The sequence below is a fragment of the Terrapene carolina genome, unplaced genomic scaffold (genome assembly GCF_002925995.2).
Source record: "Terrapene carolina triunguis isolate 2854851 unplaced genomic scaffold, T_m_triunguis-2.0 Scaffold42, whole genome shotgun sequence".
NCBI lineage: Eukaryota > Metazoa > Chordata > Testudines > Emydidae > Terrapene > Terrapene triunguis.
In genome coordinates this window covers 12180716-12203427 of record NW_020664393.1, presented here as the reverse complement: position 1 = coordinate 12203427, position 22712 = coordinate 12180716, and the positions used below count along the sequence as shown (strand labels likewise).

The window sequence follows — 22712 nt, the reverse complement described above, 5'->3', positions numbered from 1 at the left end:
TGCTGCCCATCAGACAATGGCACACCTCTTTTGGGAGAAGTGTTGCCATGGGACCTCCCTCATCAACTGGTTTTACAGACTAGCAGCTTGGCACAGCCAGTAAAATGACTCCTATTATTTAGAACAGCGCCTAAAGGCACAATGATCTAGACCTACTTATGCTAGGTCAGTAGTGGGCAATCTGCCGGCCCCATGCAGCCCATCAGGGTAATCTGATTGCGGGCCATGAGACATTTTGCTGATTTTGACCGTCCGTAGGCATGGCTCGCCCCCGCAACTCCCAGTGGCCACGGATCGCCTTTCCTGGCCAATGGGAGCTGTGGGAAGCGACAGCCAGCACGTCCCTGCGGCCCGCGCTGCTTCCCACAGCTCCCACTGGCCGGGAACAGCGAACTCCGGCCGCTGGGAGTTGCAGGGGGGCCATGCCTGCGGATGGTCAACATCAGCAAAATGTCTCGCGGCCCGCAATCAGATTACCCTGATGGGACGCATGCAGCCCATGGGCCACAGGTTGCCCACCACTGTGTTAGATGCTGTACATACAAATAGTAAGAAGACCCTCAGAATCTTATAATCTAAGTAGACAAGACAAGGAAAATATTGCTATCCCTATGTTTCACAGATGGGGAACTGAGGCAGAGACAGATTAAGAGGTTTGCCCAAGGTAACACAAGAACTGAATGCCAATCTCCTGAGTCCCAGTCCAGTACTGTAAGCACAGTACTATTCTTCCTCTCTAGCAGTAGCAGGTAGAAGCAGGCTATTTCTGCTTCAAACTACAGCTGCATTTAACCTGCCTCCCAGAACTGTGTAAATATTTCTTTTAGCAGTTGAAGTAATTCTATTCCAGATTTATACTGCTGCTCTAAATTGTCCTTGATGGGGACAGTTGTGCGTGTGGTTGTGTGTTATGGGTATTCTTGATGGTCAAATTAGAATGCCTAGTGGTATGGACTTTTTGTGCAACTGCAAAAGTCACAAACTTGGAGAGTGGTTTAAAATCAGTTTGGATAGTGGCAGTCTGCTCTTCGAGCTCTGTGGTAGTTGAGAACTGGGGAATATAGCAACTGAAAATCTCATCTAAAATTAGATTGTTAACATATTCAGGTAAGTTTTATTTGAGCTCTGCAATGTCTAGAGCACTTTTGGGTCCTATGAAAGACAGTTCATAAATAACTAAAATAAGAATTGTTCACAGAGGTTGGGTCTACAGGACAGCAGATATCTCAGTGCAAAACTAGGCTTTCCAAAGCACATTCACTTGTAGGGAACTGCAGACCAGTTTCAGGTAGTACAGTGAGGATATTCAGCTACAGGCACCAGCTTCCTTCTTGCCTCCGGGGTGCTCAACTCCCGCCTCTTCCTGCCCAGTTCCGCCCCCTTCCCAGAGCGCGCCCTGTCCCGGCTCCTCCCCTTCCCCCCAGGGCCTCTGCACACCGCAGAACAGCTGATCGCGGTGAGCGGGAGGTGCTGGAAGGGAAAGGGAGATGTTGATTGGCAGGGCTACCGGTGGGCGGGAGGTGCTGGTGGAGGGAGGAGGAAGAGCTGGCTTTCAATGGGTGCTAAGCACCCACTAATTGCCTCCTTCAAACCAGTACCAATATCTATTGCCATTCAGTTTTATCTTTATTTACATTAGTTCTGTAATGTTGTGGGCATCTGGTCACTTTCTAAAAAAAAATTGTGTCTGTCTTAGGTGTTCCAGTCCTCAACAAAACCATATTGCAATACATCTCCAGAAAACAATGTGGATTTTTCCTGGACCAAAAATATTACAACACAATAATGCCAAAGAGTAAAGCAGCAGATAAAGTATGAAATGGATTACTGTACCTGACATATTCTTATAGATTGGTCCAACACTGTCTTGGTATCAGTAGCATAGTCTGGGCAAGGCAGCATGGCACGACTAAAATGGGCTTGCAGCAGAAGATGTGTTTTTGTGTGGGAACTGTCAAATGAATGAGGATTGACTTCAATGGGGAGATGTTTTGCCAGTTCACTGTTCATCTGATCTTCATTGTGTCTCACTGGAAGATCTGCATACTCTTCAGCATCCTTAACAGGAGGAAAAATAGGTTTTTTTAGTACATAAAATGCAAGAAAGCAATTGCAATTAAGTAGCATTTTTTTGCACTGTCCTTTTTTTAGGACATTTACAACAAACGACATGGAAATCAGAGTATATAGCTGAGATTTTGCTAAAAACAACCATTTTGGCTAATGATGTTTAAACATCCTTTTTCTTATTCATTTATCAAAACAATAGATGCTAGTAAGAAAAACAGTAGTTTGTTAAAATATTCAGGAACTATTAAAGTGTTTGAAATACTCTTTATATATCTGATTTTTATGTTAGGGCAGAATAGCACAGATTTCATAGTAAGTACTGAAATATGCCCATTAGTCAAGTACAGTATTTGAGATCGACTACATGACCTAATAGAGGTCTTCTATCACTCTAAATGGCCCATAAAGTGACGTAATGAAGCCAATCTTAGACTTAAAGCAAGCAGTCAATAATGCACATTTTCATTTTTCAGAGAATATCCAAATGTTTCTGCTTTTCTTTACACATTCAAGACATACAGTGGGTTTCAAATCAGTCTAACAACTCTAGTCTGTTTATTTTAAATATTACAAATATTTAATGTCCAAGCAATAGACGATCAATGTCTAAAAGATTATTAAAACTGCAAACTAATTACTCGGGATTAAACACTACCTGTCTTCTGTGCCTTGCAGACGGGCACACATGCTGGCTATGCTTTGCAACTAATGCGTATGCAAGGGCTTTCTGGAATTTACACAGGGGGCCTCAGTAACAATGGGAGTTCCCTGTGTGTCCACATGTAAGGTTTTGGGGATGAGATAGAGACAGGCTGGGCTAGTAGCAAGGGCAGAGCTGGTGAATCTTGTACTGTACTAATCAACTGCCCCATGTGGACTGGGAATCCAACAGCAGCAGGAATACTGCATCCTCCAAATTGTAGCTTTGGCCACTTAGTGGCTCTGCTGTAGTTCTAGGACTTAGAATTGGGGAGGTTTTCTTTTCTTCACTGTTCACATGCACCAAGCGTGTCTACTCTGGCTTGGTGTGGGAAGGATTTCATAATTTCCTAAAAGTATGAAACTTTGCAAATCAAATCAAATCAAATCAGTATGTAATGTCTTTTGTGCCCGTAATTAAAGCAAACAGATTCCTTTTACCAACTGGGTCAATGAAAATTTTGGTAGTCTGAAAGACAATGTTGTTATAAAAGGAGAATGCCCTCATAACCGTGGATTCAGCAAAGAGACTGTTAAATTAAAGATAAAATATTCAGGGTTTTGTATCTATCTTTTACTACAGATTTGATACGATGGGCTTTAGTCTCCAATCTCCAATCAGACTTCCTGCAAATCCATATTAATTAAATGTTCACAATGGTAAGTAATTCAGAGTGAGATATAGAAAAAAAATGCTCTTTTTAGTATACCTTGGTGGACTACCATAATTCATAGTAGTTTAACACCTGATTTAGGTCCCAATTTATAGGACACCTTTGGAACTTCTTTGATAAACGTTCTACTGTTAGTCTGTCTAATAATAAACACCACTAATATTATTTTCAAGTTACATTTATGGCACACTGAAATTACACTTACATAGTGTAACGTAAATGTGAAAGAATGACTGAGTCTATAAAGTTTAAGAATAATTAGAAATAAAAGCAGTGTCATTAATTTATTTCATATTTTGAGAGCAGATTAAAAGTGAAGACTGACTAAAGACAACTGCTGCTTAATCCTTGATGTCTCTGCCAGATCTCTTGTGAAAACTGCGGTCATTTATTCTCTGAACCTAAGGTCACAATCTTTTTAAGCCCTATAGAATGTTGCATGTTTGCTCTGCTCTTTTATTTAGCTCACATCCCCTTCAAAGATATTTTAAAGAATATTTACCAAGGAGATTTTTTACTTAGTTTTGCCTTGCAGTTTCAAGCAGCAGCAGGAGACAGGAGCAGGATCAGCGGAGCGATTCCAGACCGACTGGTATTCCTGAAAATACGTTCTCACTAGTTTTTCCCCAGTACGATGTGTTTTATTTACTTCCAAAACAGTCATCTTATTTCAAACAACTTGCCTACTTAATTTCCTGTGACTGTAAGTAAGTGAGGTTCATTTTCTTATCTGCATCATGTAGGTAATTAAAGGAAATTGAGAATGGGTAGCGAAGCTTTTATGCAACTGGGAATGAAGCTGAATGGAGGGCACTAAGGTCAGCAGAGTCCATTATATTTTTATGTGAGAGGCCGGTATGTCTGCCCTGTCCTTGTTTGTTTAGTGTAGGCTGGACAGACTACTAACTGCAAATCTGTTTCTCTGATTTGCCCAGCTGTCCTTGAATAAAGACATCTTCCATTGCAAATGTTAAATGACAGTGATTGACAACCCTATGATGAACTCTGCTTGTAACCCTCTGCTACTGTTTTCAGATAGCACAAGAAAGGACAGAATAAAGAAACATCCTTCGTAATCACCTCAAATGTGTCCTGCTGTTCACTCAGTATTTTCCATTTTCGTTTCCCTTTTCATTACAAACCTCAATCTGTTCTGCAAATGCTATAGACTCAACTATGCCAAGCAATGTACAAAAATATATATTTTACTACATTTCGTTTGAATACTGTACATAATTCAGGGTCTGATGAAATGGATTAAGTTGCATAACAATTTAATGTTATCACACTTCTTAGTACAAACTTTACAATTAGACCAAAAAGCATTGCTATAAATTGTCTTCCTTTCCTTGTTTTTTTCTGATGTTGTGTTAAATCAGCCCTATTGTAGCTTACAGCTCACATGCTATATAATTATCTATATGAACACCTGTTGTAAAGCATAACCTGCTTGGATGATAGTCAGCAGTTGACTACAGATTTTAATTGTGTATTCTACAATCATGTATTTGCAGCCCCGTTGCACCTCCCACAGCCCTGCTGGAACGTTATGGATTCACCCACAATATCTTCCTCTGGCCCTAGAGACTACCGTGGCAAAGAATTTCAAGCAGCCAAGCTGCCTCCCTCTCTTCCTCTGTTCTTACTGGTCCCCTTGCGGGACCCACACAAGGTATCAGCCAGGAGGTTAAGGCGGCAGCTGCAGCCCACAATCAAAAGGACAGGATATTGGTGAGACAGGAAGGTGGCAGGAACAGTTTGATTAGAGAGCAAGGGGCAGGAAGGGTGGCAGGGGCTGAAGGGACAGCATGGGGAGGACAGTTTAGATCAGGGCCCAAAAAGGCATCACAGCAGGCATGGAACAATTTGAAAGGGGCAGGGAAGAGGGAAGGCTGCTCCAAGATTCCTTACCCAGGATGGCCCAAGATCTCCTAACTGCTCCCTGAACCCGTAAACCCCAGACTCACATCAGAAACACCCCCAACACCATTACCAACTTCAGGCTACTTCAACACTTCCTCTAGCTTCCCAACCCCTGCCCGGGACTCTCCTAAACCCCTCCCCCACATCACCTCTATGGACCAGTTGTCCTGGTTCCCGCAACCCCAAGCTTGCTTCTGAGGGATTATAAATAGTGACTTGTTCTCACCAGTGGGAAATGTCACATCTGAAACAGCACAAAACTTCACAGTTATGTTATACCCATAGACTATAAAGCCAAAAGGGACCATTATGATAATCTAATCTGACCTCCTGCATAACATGGCCTATAGGACTTCCTTGAATTAATTCCTCTTCGAACCAGAGCATGTCCTTTAGAAAAAAACATCCAATCTTCATTCCAGTGATCGAGAATACTCCAAAGCCCTTAGTAAATTGTTCCACTGGTTAATTACCCACACTGTTAAAAAAGTGCACCTTATTTCTAGTCTAAATGTGTCTAGCTTTAACTTCCAGCCATTCACTCTTGTTGTACCTTTTTCTCCTACATGGAAGATCCCTCTATTAACAAATTTCTCATCCCCATGTAGGGGCTTACAGACTGCAATCAAATCACTCCTTAACCTTCTCTCCAATTCAAGACTAAGCTCCTTGAATTTCCCACAATAAGGCATGTTTTCCAATCCTTTAATTTTTCTTGTGGCTCTTCTCTGAATCCTCTTCACAGCTCAGGAAGAATGTTGAAAAACTCAACACCAGAACTGAATACTAGTATTCCAGTAATAGTTTAACCAATGCCAAAATACAGAGATAATATAACCTCCCTACTTGATATTCTCCTGTTTATACATCCAAACATCCTATTAGCCTTTTTGGTCACAGTATTACACTGGGAGTTCATGATCAGCAGATTATCAACCAAGACCTCCCATTCTTTTTCATAGGCCACGTCTACACTACCCGCCAGATCGGCGGGTAGTAATCGATCTATCGGGGATCAATTTATCGCATCTCGTCTAGACGCGATAAATCGATCCCCGAATCGACGCCCATACTCCACCTCGGCAGGAGGAGTAAGCGGAGTCGACGGGGGAGCTGCGGCGGTCGACTTTCCACCGTGAGTCGAACTAAGCGTAGCTGAAGTTGCGTATCTTAGATCGATCCCCCTCCCAGGGTAGAACAGCCCTAAGTCACTGCTTCCCAGGATAGAGTCACTTATCCTATAAATATTGCCTACATTTTGTTTCCCTAGTTGTATGATCTTACATTTGGCCATTCTGAAAAGCATATTGCTTGCTTTTGCCCAGTTTACCACGCAATCCGTATCATCTGTACTAGTAATCTGTCCTCTTCACTAATCATCACCCTCCCAATCTTTGTGCCATCTGCAAACTTGATTGGTAATGATTTTATGTTTTATTCCAAGTCATTGATAAACACATTAAATAGCATATCGCCAAGAACTAAGCACTGGGGAACTTCATTAAAAACACATCCACTCAATGATGATTCCCCATTTTCAATTGCCTTTTGAGACCTGTTAGCCAGATTTTAATCCACTTGATGTGTGCCATGTTGATTTTGTTTCAATCTAGTTTCTTAATCAAAATTTCATGTGGTATTAAGCGAATGCCTTACAAAACTCTAAGCATATTATTTCAACACAATTACCTTCATCAGCCAAACTTGTAATCTCATCAAAAAAAGATATAAAGTTAGTTTGATCAACTTTAGTTTCCATAAACCCATGTTGATGCGTGTCAGATATATCACCCTCCTTTAATTCTTTATTAATCAAGTCCCCTATCAACCATTCTATTATTTTGCCCAAGATCAATATCAGGCTGACAGACCTATAATTACCTGGGTCATGCTGGTTAGCCTTTTTAAATATTAGAATAACATTAGCTTTCTTCCAGTCCTCTGAAACTTCCCCAGTGTTCCAAGATGTATTGAAAATCAACATTAATGGGCCAGAGAGTTTCTCAGCCAGTTCATCCTTTTGATAGTTGTACAATTATTAAAGGCCAGACCTAAGGCCCATTTAAATCAAAGTCTCAGCCAATTCCCAGGGCCTGATCCTGCAAGCATTTGCTACTGAGTTAGACCCTGATCCTACAAACACACATTATCATCTATAGGCTCTTGAGTGGCCCCAATGAGCTTTATGGTAGATATTCAAGATAAGAAGTACCAAACTTAGTAATGTTTGTAGGACTGGGCCCTTATTTATTTTTTTCAGATTCTTCTTCAACCCACAAGAATTACTAATATATTTTGCTTAAATCATTGATATAAAATGAATGATGAAATGTGGATTTACACTGCTCGCACATCTTCCGTAAAATTAAAGTTTTTTATTTTTAAGCAGCTGCACACACTGCCATCTACATTTAACTAAGAGACAAGAGGATGCTTGTGCAGTGTAGACAATTACAGGATCAATATGAACAAAAAAAGAAGCTTTATGTTTTAATTTAAGTTCAGTCATGGGAACAGTAAAATTTAAAAAGTTAATGAGTTCTAGACTTTAAGTAGCAGTTGATTAATTTGTAACAGTGAGGATCTAAAAGAAACCAAAATTAGTTTCTCACATTCCAGGACTGAAGTTGTAGTCTTTATTTTATTATTTTTTTAAGCAATAGCATATTGGTAAATACCATGGAATTGACTAACCAAATGTGTGTATTTTCTTTGGGTTGATCAAGTGAACACAAATATTACATATCTTTAATATTTTTTAAAAATATCCTGACATACATTTTGTTGTGTCTAAGCAAGCCAATAACTATTTATTAATTGCCATGAATTACCCAGTATTAAAATTTTAAAGCAAATTAATAAAGGAGTAACTGCTATGATGAAAAAAAAGATGGGGAAAGTTTTTAAATGTCACATGTCAATCAAGCTATCTTCATTAACTTATTAAGTGTTAATTAATACTGGGCCAGACCAATGGTCCATCTAGCCCAGTATTCTGTCTTCTGACAGCGGCCGGTGCCAGATGCTTCAGAGGGAACAAACAGAAGAAAGTAATTTTCGAGTGATCCATTCTCTGTCATCCAGTCCCAGGTTCTGGCAGTCAAAGGTTTACGGACATCCTGAGCACAGGGTTGACCATTTTGGCTAATAGCCATTGATGGGCCTATGCTCCATGAACTTATCAAATTCTTTTTTGAACCCAATTATAGTTTTGGCCTTCACAGCTTCCCCTGGCAATGAGTTCCACAGGTTGACTGAACATTGTGTGTGACATAGTACTTCCTTTTGTTTGTTTTAATCCTGCTCTCTATTAATTTCATTGGGTGACTCCTGGTTCTTGTGTTATGTGAAGGGGTGAATAACACTTCCTTCTCCACTTTCTCCACACCATTCATAATTTTATAGATTTATCATATCACCCCTTAGTCCCAATCTTCTTAGTCTCTCCTCATATGCAAGCTGTTCTATACCCCAATCATTTTTGTTGCCCTCATCCGTACTTTTCCAATTCTAATATATCTTTTTAGAGATGGTGTGACCAGAACTGCATGCAGTATTCAAGGTGTGGGTGCACTATGCATTTATATGATGGCATTATGATATTTCCTATCTTGTTATCTATCCCTTTCCTAATGGTTCCTAATGTTCTGTTAGTTTTTCTGGCTGCTGCTGCACATTGAGCAGGCGTTTTTCACCAACTATCCACAATGACTCCAAGATCTCTTTCTTGAATAGTAACAGCCAATTTAGACCCCATCACTTTGTATGTATAGTTGGGATTACGTGCAGTACTTTGCACTTATCAACAATGAATTTCATCTGCCATTTTGCTACCCAGTGACCCAATTTTGTGACATCCCTTTGCAAGTCAAGCTGTGAACTTAACTATCTTGAATAATTTAGTATCATCCTCAAACTTTGATACCTCACGGCTCAATCCCTTTTCCAGATCATTTATGAATATGTTGAACAGCATAGGTCCCAGTACAGATCCTTAGGGGACACCACTGTTTACCTCTCTCCATTCTGAAAACTAACCATTTATTCTTACCCTTTGTTTCCTATCTTTTAACCAGTTACTGAGCTATGAGAAGACCTTCTCTCTTATCTCATGACTGCTAGCTTTGCTTAAGAGCCTTTGGTGAGGGACCTTATCAAAGGCTTTCTGAAAGTCCAAGTACACTATATCAACTACATCACCCTTGTCCACATGCTTTTTCACACCTTCAAAGAATTCTAATAGATTGGTGAGGCATGATTTCCCTTTAAAAAAACCAACATATTGTGTTCATCTGTCTGATAACTCTGTACTTTCCTATAGTTTCAACCAATTTGGCTGGTACTGAAGCTAGGCTTACCAGCCTGTAATTGCCAGGATCTCTTCTGGAGCCTTTTTTTAAAAAAAAAAATCAGAGTTACATTAGCTATCCTCCAGTTATCTGGCACTGAGGCTGATTTAAGCGGCAGGTTACATACCCTAGTTAGTAGTTCTGTAGTTTCATATTGGAGCTCCATCAGAACTCTCGGGTGGATAGCATCTGGTCCTGGTGACTTATTACTGTTTAAGATATCAATTTGTTGCAAAACTTCTTTTATTGAGACACCTCAACCTGGGACAGTTCCTCAGATTTGTCACCTAAAAAGAGTGGCTCAGAGGTGGCAATCTCCCTCACATCATCTGCAGTGAAGACTGATGCAAAGGATTAATTTACCTTCTCCACAACAGCTTTGTATTCTCTTCTAGCAGCTTGATTGTCCAATGGCTTTGCTGATTGCGTGGCAGGCTTTCTGCTTCTGAAGTACTTAGAATTTTTTTTTTTGCTGATAGTTTTTTTGGTCTTTTGCTAGTTGCTCTTAAAATTCTTTTTTGGCCTAATTAAACTTTTGCACGCAACTTGCCGGAGTTTATGCTCCTTTCTGTTTTCATTGGTAGGATTAGACTTCCAATTTTTAAACGATGTCTCTTTGCCTCTAACTGCCACAAGTACTCCTGCTCTTTTTGCGGATACAGACTAACACGGCTGCTACTCTGAAACCTGTCTTTCACTCTGTTTAGTTATGATGGCATTTTTTTGGTTCTCTTAATTTTTTTTTTGATTGGGGGTATACATTTAGTTCTTCTTCAATGCTTAGCCAACAGTTGGCCATAGAGATTGTGACGGGTTGGATCACAGAAACCCCCTTGGGAGCTGCCACCCGATGTGCCAAGACTACCCCTGCTTCTGTTTTCCCTGCCAGCTCAAGACTCCAGCACCCTGTCTTGCTAGGTCAGACACTCCTGTCTGACTCCAACACAGACCAAGGGTCTGAATCACTTGTCCCAAAGCTACAAGTTTACCCAAAAACAGCTCACAGGAGTGTGCTTGTCTTTAGCACTCAGATGCCCAACTCCCAATGGGGTCTAAACCCAAATAATTCCGTTTTACCCTGCATAAAGCTTATGCAGGGCAAACTCATAAATTGTTCGCCCTCTATAACACAGATAGAGAGATATGCACAGTTGTTTGCTCCCCCAGGTATTAATACATACTCTGAGTAAACTACTAAATAAAAAGTGATTTTATTAAATACAGACAGTAAGATTTAAGTGGTTCAAAGTAGTAACAGACAGAACAAAGTAAGTTACAAGCAAAATAAAATAAAATGCGCAAATCTATGTCTAATCAAACTAAATACAGATAAGTTCCTCACCAGTTCCAGAATGCTCCCTTTTACAGGCTAATCTCCCTTTAGCCTGGGTCCAGCAATCTCTCACAACCCCTGTAGTTACTGTCTTTTGTTTCAGTTTCCTTCAAGTATCCTGGGGGGGGTGGAGAGGCTCCTTCTTTAGCCAGCTGAAGACAACATGGAGGGGTCTCCCCCAGGTTTAAATAGACTCTCTCTTGTGGGAGGAGACCCCCCTCCTCCCTCCTATGCAAAGTCCAGCTCCAAGATGGAGTTCTGGAGTCACCTGGGCAAGTCACATGTCCCTGCATGACTCATTCTTTACAGGCTGAAGCCATTGTCCACATGGTATCTTGCATGTCTCCAGGAAGACTTCTTATGTGGATTGGAGCATTCCAAGATGCATTGTTCCCTGATCAGGTACTTAACCTGGCGAATTCCTTCCTAAAGAAGCTGACCAAATGCCTCCCAAAGCTTACTTAGAAACCAAGCAAGCATACAGCCCATATTCTTAACCTCAGGTAGAAAATGATATATATATGTACAAATAGGATGAATAGATATAGTAGACCATAACCTTTACGGAGATATGTTACCTGGCACAGGCAGCACAAAACATATTCCAGTTATGTCATACATACATTTATAAGCACCCCCTCCCCATAAAGCCTTATGGGGTACACTGTCACAGAGATAATTTGACATTTGATCCATTCCTGCGGGGCCGTCAGGGGTTGACAGGCCAAGAGTCCAATGTTGGAACAGACTTGATGCACACATGTAATAGGGGGTCTGACGTTGGGCTACCTACACCCCGCAGTTGGTGGAATTTTATCCAGAAGTTACAAGCCACCTGGAGAATGGTGTTTGCCGGAACATCTTGTGGCATTCTGGCGACATGTCCAAAAAGCATAAGAAGCTATCTGCGGACAATGGCCCCAGGAGTCTGTAGACCGGAGCGACTGTAAAAGTCTGCATTACGAATGAAGTTGTTGCACTTTATGCTCAATATAGGACGTTGACATTTTGTGTAGAAAGCCTCCAGCTTTGCCCAGTCTGAGAGGTATAGCATACATGTTTTGCAACCATACAGCAGTATGGAGAGGATACGGCTCGAATAGATCCTGAACTTTTAGTTCGAGCCTCTATTACTATTTTTAAATAGTTTCCAGGCAGCTTGTAGGCATTTCATTCTTATGACTATTCCTTTTAATTTCCATTTAACTAACTTCCTCATTTTTGTTTAGTTCCCCTTTTTGAAGTTAAATGATACTGTGATGGATTTCTTTGGTATTTCCCTGCTTAGAAGGACATTAAATTTAAGTATATTATGTTCGCTATTATGTAAAATTAAAAAGATAGAGGAATTTTTATATTATTTTACATAATCCATTAGTTGGCTTAATAAAGGTATTCATTTCTAATTAATTGTACAAATTATACAAATCTGCCTGGAATCAGAAAAATAAAACATGCTACAACTTTGACTATTTTTTTCATAGGGATTGTCATATTGTACAGTATTCTGCAATTATCACTCATATACACTCCATTGCACATATGTTTCCATGTAACTTAAGGTTCAAAGGTAAGCCAATATTGAATTTCAGGAAGATTTTTCCAGGTGAAAATACTTTCAATTTCTATCTACAAATCAATTCCTGTACATTTTAGAAATGGGGGTAACAAATTAACATTCACTGTGGTACTATTATTATTTATATTGTAACACCACCTAGAGGCCCCAGTCAAGACTGGGGTTTGATTGTGCAACGACTGCTCTTACCCCAAAGACTTTCAGTATCTGTTCTATCAGTGGGGCTCCATATGGATGGCTGCAGTCTGCCTGTATAAGTAAGTTGAGGATTGAGGTCTTCAAACACACAGGCTATGTCTATTCTTACAGCAGCATATAGAGAACATACACCCCGCCCCACCCCCTGCACAGGAATAAATAGCAGTATAGCTGGTGAGACATTGCTTAGGCGAGTAAAGACACGCCCGAACCTTAGAGTATATATTCTCCATGCCCAAGCAGTGCCTCACCGGTCTATGCTGCTATTTTTATCAGTGTAGTATCCCACTCACGGAGCCTTTCCCCACTGCAGCGAAAGGCTCCAGCAGTGGGGAAAGACTCCAGAAGCCCCCATGGCAGTGAGGACCAAGCCTGCTTTTCCTTGAGGCATGTAATTACACACACCCTACATGCCATTGCCTGTGTAGATAAGGCCTTAAGCACTTGTGTGTAACTTATCTCATGTGAGTAGTCCCTAGGGCTCCACAAAGGCACAGAGCTCCACTCACACAGATTCAGCTGCAGGATCAGGGGCCCAATTTAAAACAAGACGGAACAAGAAGGTTTACCAAGCAACAGGGGCGGGAGGAGGAGAGAAGGAACAAGAGTAATAGTGATAATATGAAATTACATAGGAAGCTGGAGCACACACCTTGATTTCCTAGTCAGTTACAAGAGATTATTATTATTGTTAAACCCACGTCTATTTCCAACAATTAGTTTTAATAAATTATGCTAGTTTACAGCATATTTTTGTTTGTTTTAAAACCTGTGCTTTTTTCTGTTTTGTTTATTCTTCTGCTAATTTCCGATTTTTAGAATTTATTATTTCTCTGCACATTTCCTGTTTGTTTATACCTCTGTTTAGCTTACCAATAGGTATATACATAAGTTGATTTTCACAGCAGTCTAGGGGAGTTTAGACACATATTTTCCATTAATTTGCTTTAAAAATCTCAAACATATGTTTTTTAATCCTCTACAGTTGTCTAAGTTATAATTAAAACAATACAAAATAATACAAAGTAACACAAACACCACAAGTTACTTGGCGATGCTTTCTTCCACTGCCAGGCTCTTCCCAAAGTCCAGGCCATAGTTACATGCAGACAGTTAAAACATCTCTCACCTTGGGTCTAATTTATGAAAAATATAGTCATATGACCAATACTAGTATATTTTATCTTCATATCTTTGTTTTGTTACAAGTGTAAAACAGATTTATAAGGGAAAATATCAAACTTACACAGATGTGCAAGCAGCTGGAATTCAGTCAAGCACAGATTTATGTGCAGAAATCTAATATATGCATGAAGAAACACCTCTTTTTTACCCTTGCCAAAACTGACCACATGGTTAACAGCTGGATTTCAGGAGTATCCTTAAAATTAGATTACATCAAAAAATTAGATTAGAAAAGTACCCGCTAGCATCGCTGTAGCTAAAATTATATCAGCATTAGCGATGCTATTTTTAAGGAGTTTATTGCTAGCCCATAAAAGTTTGTTCTTTGGTTTCAGTTTCACAGGATATAATTTATGTTTTTAAAGTTTTAAAAAATCCATTTAGAAGTTTCTTCATTCTTACAGATATAACGGGTCTAGGACAGTATCCCAATTAAAGAGAGCAATAAACGGGCATTATTAGTTCTGAGCTGTTTTAAGGACAAATATCATGCACATTTTCCAGCTTCCCATTCTAGGCAAAAGAAAAGACATTTCTGTTGGACTGCTGAAGTCCCTGCACTACACATTTGTATTTAGAATGGAAACTCTTAATTAGACTAACTCTTTGGGCTAGAGAGCTTCTTCACTCTGTTATATTCGTTCGACCTCAGTATAACTCCATTGACTTCAAGGGGTAATTTTTGAGGGGCAAAGCTCTAAATTTGTGGGGAAGTTATTAAATAGTAGCTTGGTGCATGCTTGGAATGTAAGATTAACTACCAAAGGAAATAGACTGGAGGCAAGTTTAGGAAAGGTGCAAGATACATTTATCACATGGATATCACCTCCATATATGTAGAATGTATGTCTGTTCGCATGCACAGCACACGTTTTATTCACCTATTATAGCTTTGTGCTACTAAGGCCACAGGATGGCTAGAGTCAGGAAGGTTACCCTTTGAAAGCAGTGCAGAATTTCCTTTTGTGGAAAGGCTGTGCAGAAAAAGCCAGTCCTGAGGATGAATTTACATAAACACAGTATGATCCCTTGGTGCACAAGAAGGTGGAGACTATTCCAAGAATAGAGGCAGCAGTGAAGAAGGAATAAAAAAGTTAAAGTAAACATAGTTAGGGTGCTAGCCTGGGGTTCTGGAGGCCTAGGTTCAAATTCCCTGCTCTGTAACAGACTTCCTGGGTGACCCTGGGCAAATCACTTAATCTGTAAAATAGGTAAAACATACTTCCTTCCTTCCTCACTGGTGTGTTGTGAAGATAAATACATTTGTGAGACATTCAGGTGCTGTGGTGATGGTATCATATACATACCTTAGATAATACATACAAAGGGAGTGATCAAGGAGGCAGGATTGGATGGAGCGAGACAGAGAAGGAAATGAGAGCAGACACACTGACTGTGAGCATAAAAAGTGTGAACTAGATCTGAAAAGTGAGGAGAAGTTAGTGAAGGGATTCCAACAGAGGACTGACATGGTCTGACCAGTCACCAGTAGGACAGGAAGATGGTTTTAGCTGCAGCATTTGAATGGAGGTGAGGGATGGAAGCAGGGAGGCTGCAAAGGAAGCGGTTGAAGGAATCAAGCTGAGAGATGACAAAAGAATGAACAACAGCTTTGGCGTTAGAGATGCAGAGGAAGGGATATATTTTAGTGTTGTTTTAAAGGGGAAAGAGTGAAGAGTTGCTTTGCTATAATTGAAAATATTTGGTTTGAAATAAAGTTAACAATTGATCGCTATGTCTTACAGCGATGTGCATACACAGTACTGTAAAGGTTCTTTACTGCTTTAAACATGCATCTAAATTTAATGCCCTCAGGGTAAGCACAATGGGTGTGTGATTTTTCTCAGGTGTTCTGGTGTACCCAAGGATAGTGGTGAGGGCTGAGGAGAGTCCTTCAGACATGTCACTGGCAACACAACTAGTTGTATTAATCTTCTAATGTGTTTGGACCTTTAACAGAGGGACAAGCACTGCTCAATGTCCTTCTTCTGAAACAAATGTTCTCCTGTACTCTTTCTATTTGCCATCTGAGTAGTGGTTTATACATTTTTGTAGCTAAAAAATAAATGATAGAAACATATCTTGTGGAAGTCAAAATACATTGCAATTTAAAAGGCAGTAGCAGAGTGTTTGAACAGCTTTTGGAGGGGCATGTTCTGTGCCCCTGCTGCCGTCCCGGGGCCGGAGGAGCTCGCTGTCCCCGCTGTGGCACCGGAGGAGCTGTCAGCTACCATTGCTGTGCTCCGGGGGCCAGAGGAGCTCACTCTCCCTGCCGCAGTGCCGGGGCACTTCTGTGTCCCCGCCGATTATTAGTGGGGCCGTGCCCCTGCTTGCTCCCCCTTGTGCATGCCCCCTGAGTGGGGCAGTGCTGGTCTGAATATTTTTCACCTCACCTGGTTTTAAAAACTAAACAGGGATAGGATGGGAGACCTCTAAGGAACACCACAAGCTGTGGAACACATCTATCTTTTGCAAATCATGCAAATCTTTTCCTTAATTTGTTTTCTGAAAAGAAATATTTAAAGTTTAATTTGTAACTAAGTATTGGAGTCTAAAGCATCACAAATTTCAGCAGTGGGCTCTATTTACAGGAGAAATAATCTATATCTGAATTCCAAGGCTTCTTACTTAAATGAATTACAATGAAGAAAGAAGAGTACACAGCACAGTTTGATTTTTTTTAAATGGCTGCATCTGATAAACACCATTCATTGTACAATTACAAACGCCATAAAAATAATAAGGGAAATCTCATGTGAAGCACAAGCTGGAGCAGTGAAACAGTTCAGTGATTGCTTAAAACTGCATGAAGGGTTTAGATTTCACAAGTTCACCTCTTACTTAAACGTCCAAGCTACAAATTACTAATGGCATTTCTGATGACCAGAGGTCAGGAGTCTAAAAGACCTTTGCCACTGTGCACAGAGCAATAGAAGGTCAGCTATCTTAGCTACCAGTATTGGGGAATGACTCAACAGCCTGGAATACGTCTAAAGTGTAAAGTTAAATTACAGACATTTGCTTCAGCATGGAGATGCTAAGAAAAAAAGTGCTAACACAGTGGAAAGAAATTGGCGTGCAAAACAATGATCTGATATCTGAAAAAAGATGTGTTTAGCACATACTAGTGACATCTGAAATAAGAATTTGAATTTATTTAGTGCATTTTTAAAGCCCTCAAAGCACATTACAAACATGACTGTATTTCACTGGTGCTATGAAACTTAAATATTGTAATTATTGTACTTTTTTTTCAGCTGGGTAAATTGAATACTGATTAAAAATAATTACCTGTATTTTAAAAAGACTTTCTTACTGTAAAATGCACACACTTAAAACATATTAAAAATGAAGAATGAACTATTGATAGCTCAATGACTTTTGGTTCTCACAGTCTATAATGTTTCTCATGGAAATTGGGAATGATCACCATGAAAAGTGAGGGGAAAAAGACAGTTCAATGCTGCTTCTTTAGAAGATCCTGTTAAGTCTTTAGGAAATATTTTTCCTAAAATGTATTCTCGAATATCAGCTGAAAATTAGTAAAATAATTTCTCACATAAGTAAACTGTATCTTTAAATAAAATAGAGCCCAGAACAGGCCCTTGGGTTCATAAGAGGAGGTTACTCAAAATGTGTGGTTCCTCTTTGTATTCCAAATGCAGGGGTGCGCTATTGCGCTGGAGTGTTTCAGCAGCAGTGTTCATTGACCTGTATCTTATGTTGCCATATGTTCCAGGCAAGGTTTCAAGAGGCCGTGAGGAGCAACACACCCTCAGTCACCCTCACTGTCTGCAGCAGAAGGGACGGTGGGCGGGTATTGGAATACAAATTGGGGCCACACACCTCAAAGTACTTCCAGTTACAGGCAAGTAACCTTCTCTTCTTCTTTGAGTGATGGTCACTATATGAATTCCAAACGCGGGTGACTAAGGAGCAGTGATGCGCTTGAGTACGAGAATATGATAGGAAATGCCTGCTGCAGGATGGCACATCCCACAGTCAAGTCTGCAGCCGTCCACTGTGCACTGTGAAGGTGTGGATGGAGCACCAGGTCGCCACATGGCAGATCTCATACCAGGGGACGTCCGCGAGGGAAGCAGAGGTGGTTGCATGCGCAGTGTGCTGTGATCCTGCTGGGTGGTGCGGCGTGGAAGCGGACAAGAGGCAGGAACATGTGGCAAGTCAGGTAGACAATGCACAACTCCAAGATGTTGATGTGCATGTGCTTCTTGGGGTGTCCACGTCCCTTGCATGGCATGGCCATCTAGGTGTGTGCCCCTTCTTGCTAGGGAGGTGTCCATAGCAAGGGTGGCCGTAGGGACAGGAGTGGCGAATGGGATGCAGCGGAGCACTTTGGTGGGAGCGATCTGCCCGGCGGGGGAGGCGCGGACCCAACTCGGAACACTCAAGGGCGAGTCCAGGTGCCTGATGTGGGGCCTGCAGACTGAGAGAAGCCACAGCTGTAGACACCGCATGGTGAGGAGCGCATGCAGCATCAATGGGTGCAGGCTGCCCTGAGTCCTAGGAGGCAGAGACAGCAGCGTACCGTTGTGCACAGGGTGCAGCACAGGGCTACCACAAGAGCCACGAGGGTGGCAAAGCGGTCTGCTGGGAGAAAGGCTCACGCTGCTACAGAATCCGATGAAATGGATCGTCTGTGTCAGGAGAAGAATGAATTTCTCCTCATTGACACAGACACCCATTGAGGTGAGGGGAGAGCGGTGACGGTCACCACTGTCTTAGTGAGGGTTCATTGCACCCTTCGTTAGGAGGGTGTCTGCCTTGTGTTGGAGGAGGGTGTGATGGGTGAGACTCCCAGGAGGCGTCGGGGGGAGGTGTGTGCTCTGGGGAGGGGAAGGTGAGGAATTCAGAGTAGCCATGTCATATGATCTCCAGGACCCACCGGTCCATGGTGATCTTGCCTCAGCGGTGGGCAAACAGGGCAAGATGAACCCCGAAGGTGGTAAGGAGGGACCGGAAGCGATGATGCAGGGGGTTCGTAGCTCTCGACTGATGTGTCAAAATTGGGCCTTCATGTGGTGCTGTGGCATGGTGGAGGAGATAGTGGTGGCCAAAGGGTGCGGGTGCTGGAATCGGAGCGCCGTCGGACCGGCTCCTGGACCTGGGTGTAGGTGGGTAGGTATGGGGGGTAGAGGCTCGGGCAGAATGACAGGTTAGGTTGTTGGTTAGGGATTGGGGGCGGATTGATGATCCCCAGAGACTGGAGGGTTGCCCTTGAGTCCTTCAGTGTCCTGTCAGAGAACAGAGGTCCTGGATGATGGACTGGACCTCTCCGGGAAAGCCTGAGGATTGTAGCCAGGTCTCTCAGCATATCATAGAATCATAGAATATCAGGGTTGGAAGGGACCTCAAGAGGTCATGTAGTCCAACCCCCTGCTCAAAGCAGGACTAATCCCCAGTCCATCCCAGCCAGGGATTTGTCAAGCCTGGCCTTAAAAACCTCTAAGGAAGGAGATTCCACTATCTAGTGCTTCATCACCCTCCTAGTGAAAAAAGCTTTTCCTAATATCCAACCTAAATCTCCCGCACTGCAACTTGAGACCATTACTCCTTGTTCTGTCATCTGCTACCACTGAGAACAGTCTAGATCCATCCTCTTTGGAATCCCCTTTCAGGTAGTTGAAAGCAGCTATCAAATCCCCCCTCATTCTTCTCTTCTGCAGACAAAATAATCCCAGTTCCCTCAGCCTCTCCTTATAAGTCATGTGCTCCAGCCCCCTAATCATTTTTGTTGCCCTCCACTGAACTCTCTCCAATTTTCCCACATCCTTCTTGTAGTGTGGGGCCCAAAACTGGACACAGTACTCCAGATGAGGCCTCACCAATGCCGAATAGAGGGGAATGATCACGTCCCTCGATCTGCTGGCAATGCTCCTACTTATAAAGCCCAAAATGCTGTTAGCCTTCTTGGCAACAAGGGCACACTGTTGACTCATATTCAGCTTCTTGTCCACTGTAACCCCTAGGTCCTTTTCTGCAGAACTGCTGCCTAGCCACTCAGTCCCTAGTCTGTAGTAGTGCATGGGATTCTTCCGTCCAGGACTCTGCACTTGTCCTTGTTGAACCTCATCAGATTTCTTTTGGCCCAATCCTCTAATTTGTCTAGGTTCCTCTGTATCCTATCCCTACCCTCCAGCGTATCTACCACTCCTCCCAGTTTAGTGTCATCTGCAAAATTGCCCATGGCCAGGGAGCGGGATGGTGTGTCCACTGCATCCACTGCTGCCTGTAGGCAGACTTTGGCCATCAGGCAGCCTTCTTCCACCAGGGCCTGGAACCTGTGCTGCTTGTCCTGCAGGAGGTCTTCCAAGAACACTGCCAGCTTTGCATAATTATTAAAATCGTACTTTTGCCAGCAGAACCTGATAGTTTGAGATGTGGAACAGCAGAGCTGCGGAGGAGTAGAGTTTATGGCCAAGCAGGTCAGGTGTTTCACCACCTTATCCGGCAGGGTGGAGGTGGAGGAGTGCTGTCTTGCTCTTTCTGTTGCCACATGCACCACCAGTGAGGCTGAGGCAGGGTGGGAGAAAAGAAAGTCATCTCCCTTTGATTGCACAAAATAACAGCATTCTGCCCTGTTAGGGGTCAGGGCACAGGATGCCAGCATGTGCCAGACCTCCCATGGGGGGTGGAGGATGGCCTTGTTAATGGCCAGAGCCATGCGTGCTGGCCCCCAAGGCTGGAGAATGTCCAGCAGCTGATGGGGTTGGTCCTGGACATTCCTCCAAGAGAATACCAAGATCAAGAGCCACCCTCTGCAGCAGCTCCTTTTACTGGTGGTGATCGTCAGGAGGGGAGAAGGTTCTGGGGTGGGGAGACGGGAATCCGGGTTTCACCTGGAGAGGAGGATGCTGCTGCTGGGACCAGGGCATGCTCTGGGTCCTTCTCTTGACTGTTCTGGTGGAGGGCCATGGATGGAATGGTGTGAGGCTGGCGGAGGCGGGTACAGGCAGTGGTATGTATCCCACGTGGCCAATGTGGCCATGGGGTAGGGTCCAGTGGATACTGCAGGCCCCAGGAACAAGGTTACCACTGTGACAGGACTATGGGGTAGCCCATCTGGTACAGCAGATGCACATGGGAGTCCGAGCTGCGCAGGACACAGGGGAGAATGATAGCTGCTCTGCAGAAAAGTCTTCGGAATCTGAAGAAGCCTCCAGCAGCGGCAGGGCCATTGGTGCAGGCAGTCCAGCAATGGTTGGGTGAAGATCCTGGCCCAAGAGAAGTGGTGCATCTGCTGGTGTAGGTGGTCGTGGAGCCGAGAGAAGTGGGGAGGATGGGTAGGGCAGGTCGAGGTGCGCCATCAATGGTTCAGCCCATCCGGATGTCCAGGGCACATCCCGCTATCTGCCAAAGCAGAAAGGAGGGTGCACGGAGCAGAGCATGGGGCCTCCCACTGAGATGGAGGAGCACGCCTCGGAGGGCTGTCGCATTGCACGGCAAGTGCGGGAGTCAATGGTGCTGGAGCCTCCTTCTTCCGCTTGGTGTTGCCCCCCAGGTGTGGAGTTCAGGGGAGTGGTGTGGTGGGTTCCGCACACAACATCTCACTCGACTGGGCACGGCTCAGGGAGGAAATGCTGTGCGTCGCAGCAGTCCTCGACGGGGACTTGCTAAGATGTTCATGGGAGCGCTTGTGGCTCTCCTTCTTGCCCTTGTTGTGCTTCGGTGGTGCCGCCGGATCTGGGTGGGAGGTAGGGGGTGGGGTGCTCACTGCTGGTGAAGGGCATTGTATTGCTGGTTTCGCCGGTCCAGGATCGGATGCAGCAGGGGACCAGAGCACTTCCTCCATGAGGAATTTGCAGAGGCATAAGAGATGAGCCTCACGGGTCCATGTTGGAAAAGACTTGCAGGTGTCACAACGGTCTGTTGGATGCACTTCCCCCAGGAACAGAGGCAGCTCCAGGCACCAGCGCTCCAAGCGCGTGCCTGGGGTGGCAAGCCACGAGGGGCGCCTTGCCGGTCCCTGCGAGGGCGGCTGTCAGGCAGCCTTCGGCGGCATGCCTGTGGGAGGTCTGCCGGTCCCGCGGCTTCGGTGGCAATTCGGCGGCAGGTACGCTGAAGCCGTGGGACCGGCAGACCTCCTGCAGGCATGCTGCTGAAGGCAGCCTGCCTGCCGTGCTTGGGGCGGCAAAAAAGCTAGAGCTGCCCCTGCCCAGGAAGTAGAGGCAGTGGCTGTGCTTGTCGCTGAGAATCAGCGAGGGCATGAAGCACAGTTCTTAAATCCTGGGACATGGGACATAGCCGCTGACAAAGTTGGGGTGAGTCCCAAAAGGGGCAACTCTCTACACTAACTACAGGTATGTATACGATGAAGAAGACAATTAACAAGATGGTTGCTCTTGTAAAAGCTACGAGTGTGAGGAGAGAAGATTCTGACACCCTCCACGTGGTGGTAAGAGGGAACTGAGGGCGCGTCACCTCACACGGCCTCTGATAACTTCGCCTGGAGCACGTGGCAACGTAAGACGCCCATGTGGGTCATTGGACACCGCTGCTGAAAACTTCCAGCTCTGGCGCATAGTGCGCATGCGCATTCCCCCATATTTGGAATACATACAGGGACCATCACTCAAAGAAGAACTATAATACTATGGCGGTGTTGTGACTTTAAAATTCCCTTTCTGCTCCCCATACATTGCCCCTTTCAGCAATGCCCTTCACAGGATCGAGATGGTATG

The 22712-nt window shown here is 43.5% G+C and overlaps 1 protein-coding gene across 1 annotated transcript in view; it reads right to left on the bottom strand.

The window, feature by feature from the left end:
* ASCC3 (activating signal cointegrator 1 complex subunit 3) overlaps positions 1-22712 on the bottom strand; it is a 447702-nt gene that overhangs the window by 27676 nt on the left and 397314 nt on the right. The window contains 1 exon segment of the mRNA XM_029912229.1: positions 1834-2058. Within this exon segment, the coding sequence (XP_029768089.1) occupies positions 1834-2058 (225 nt within the window).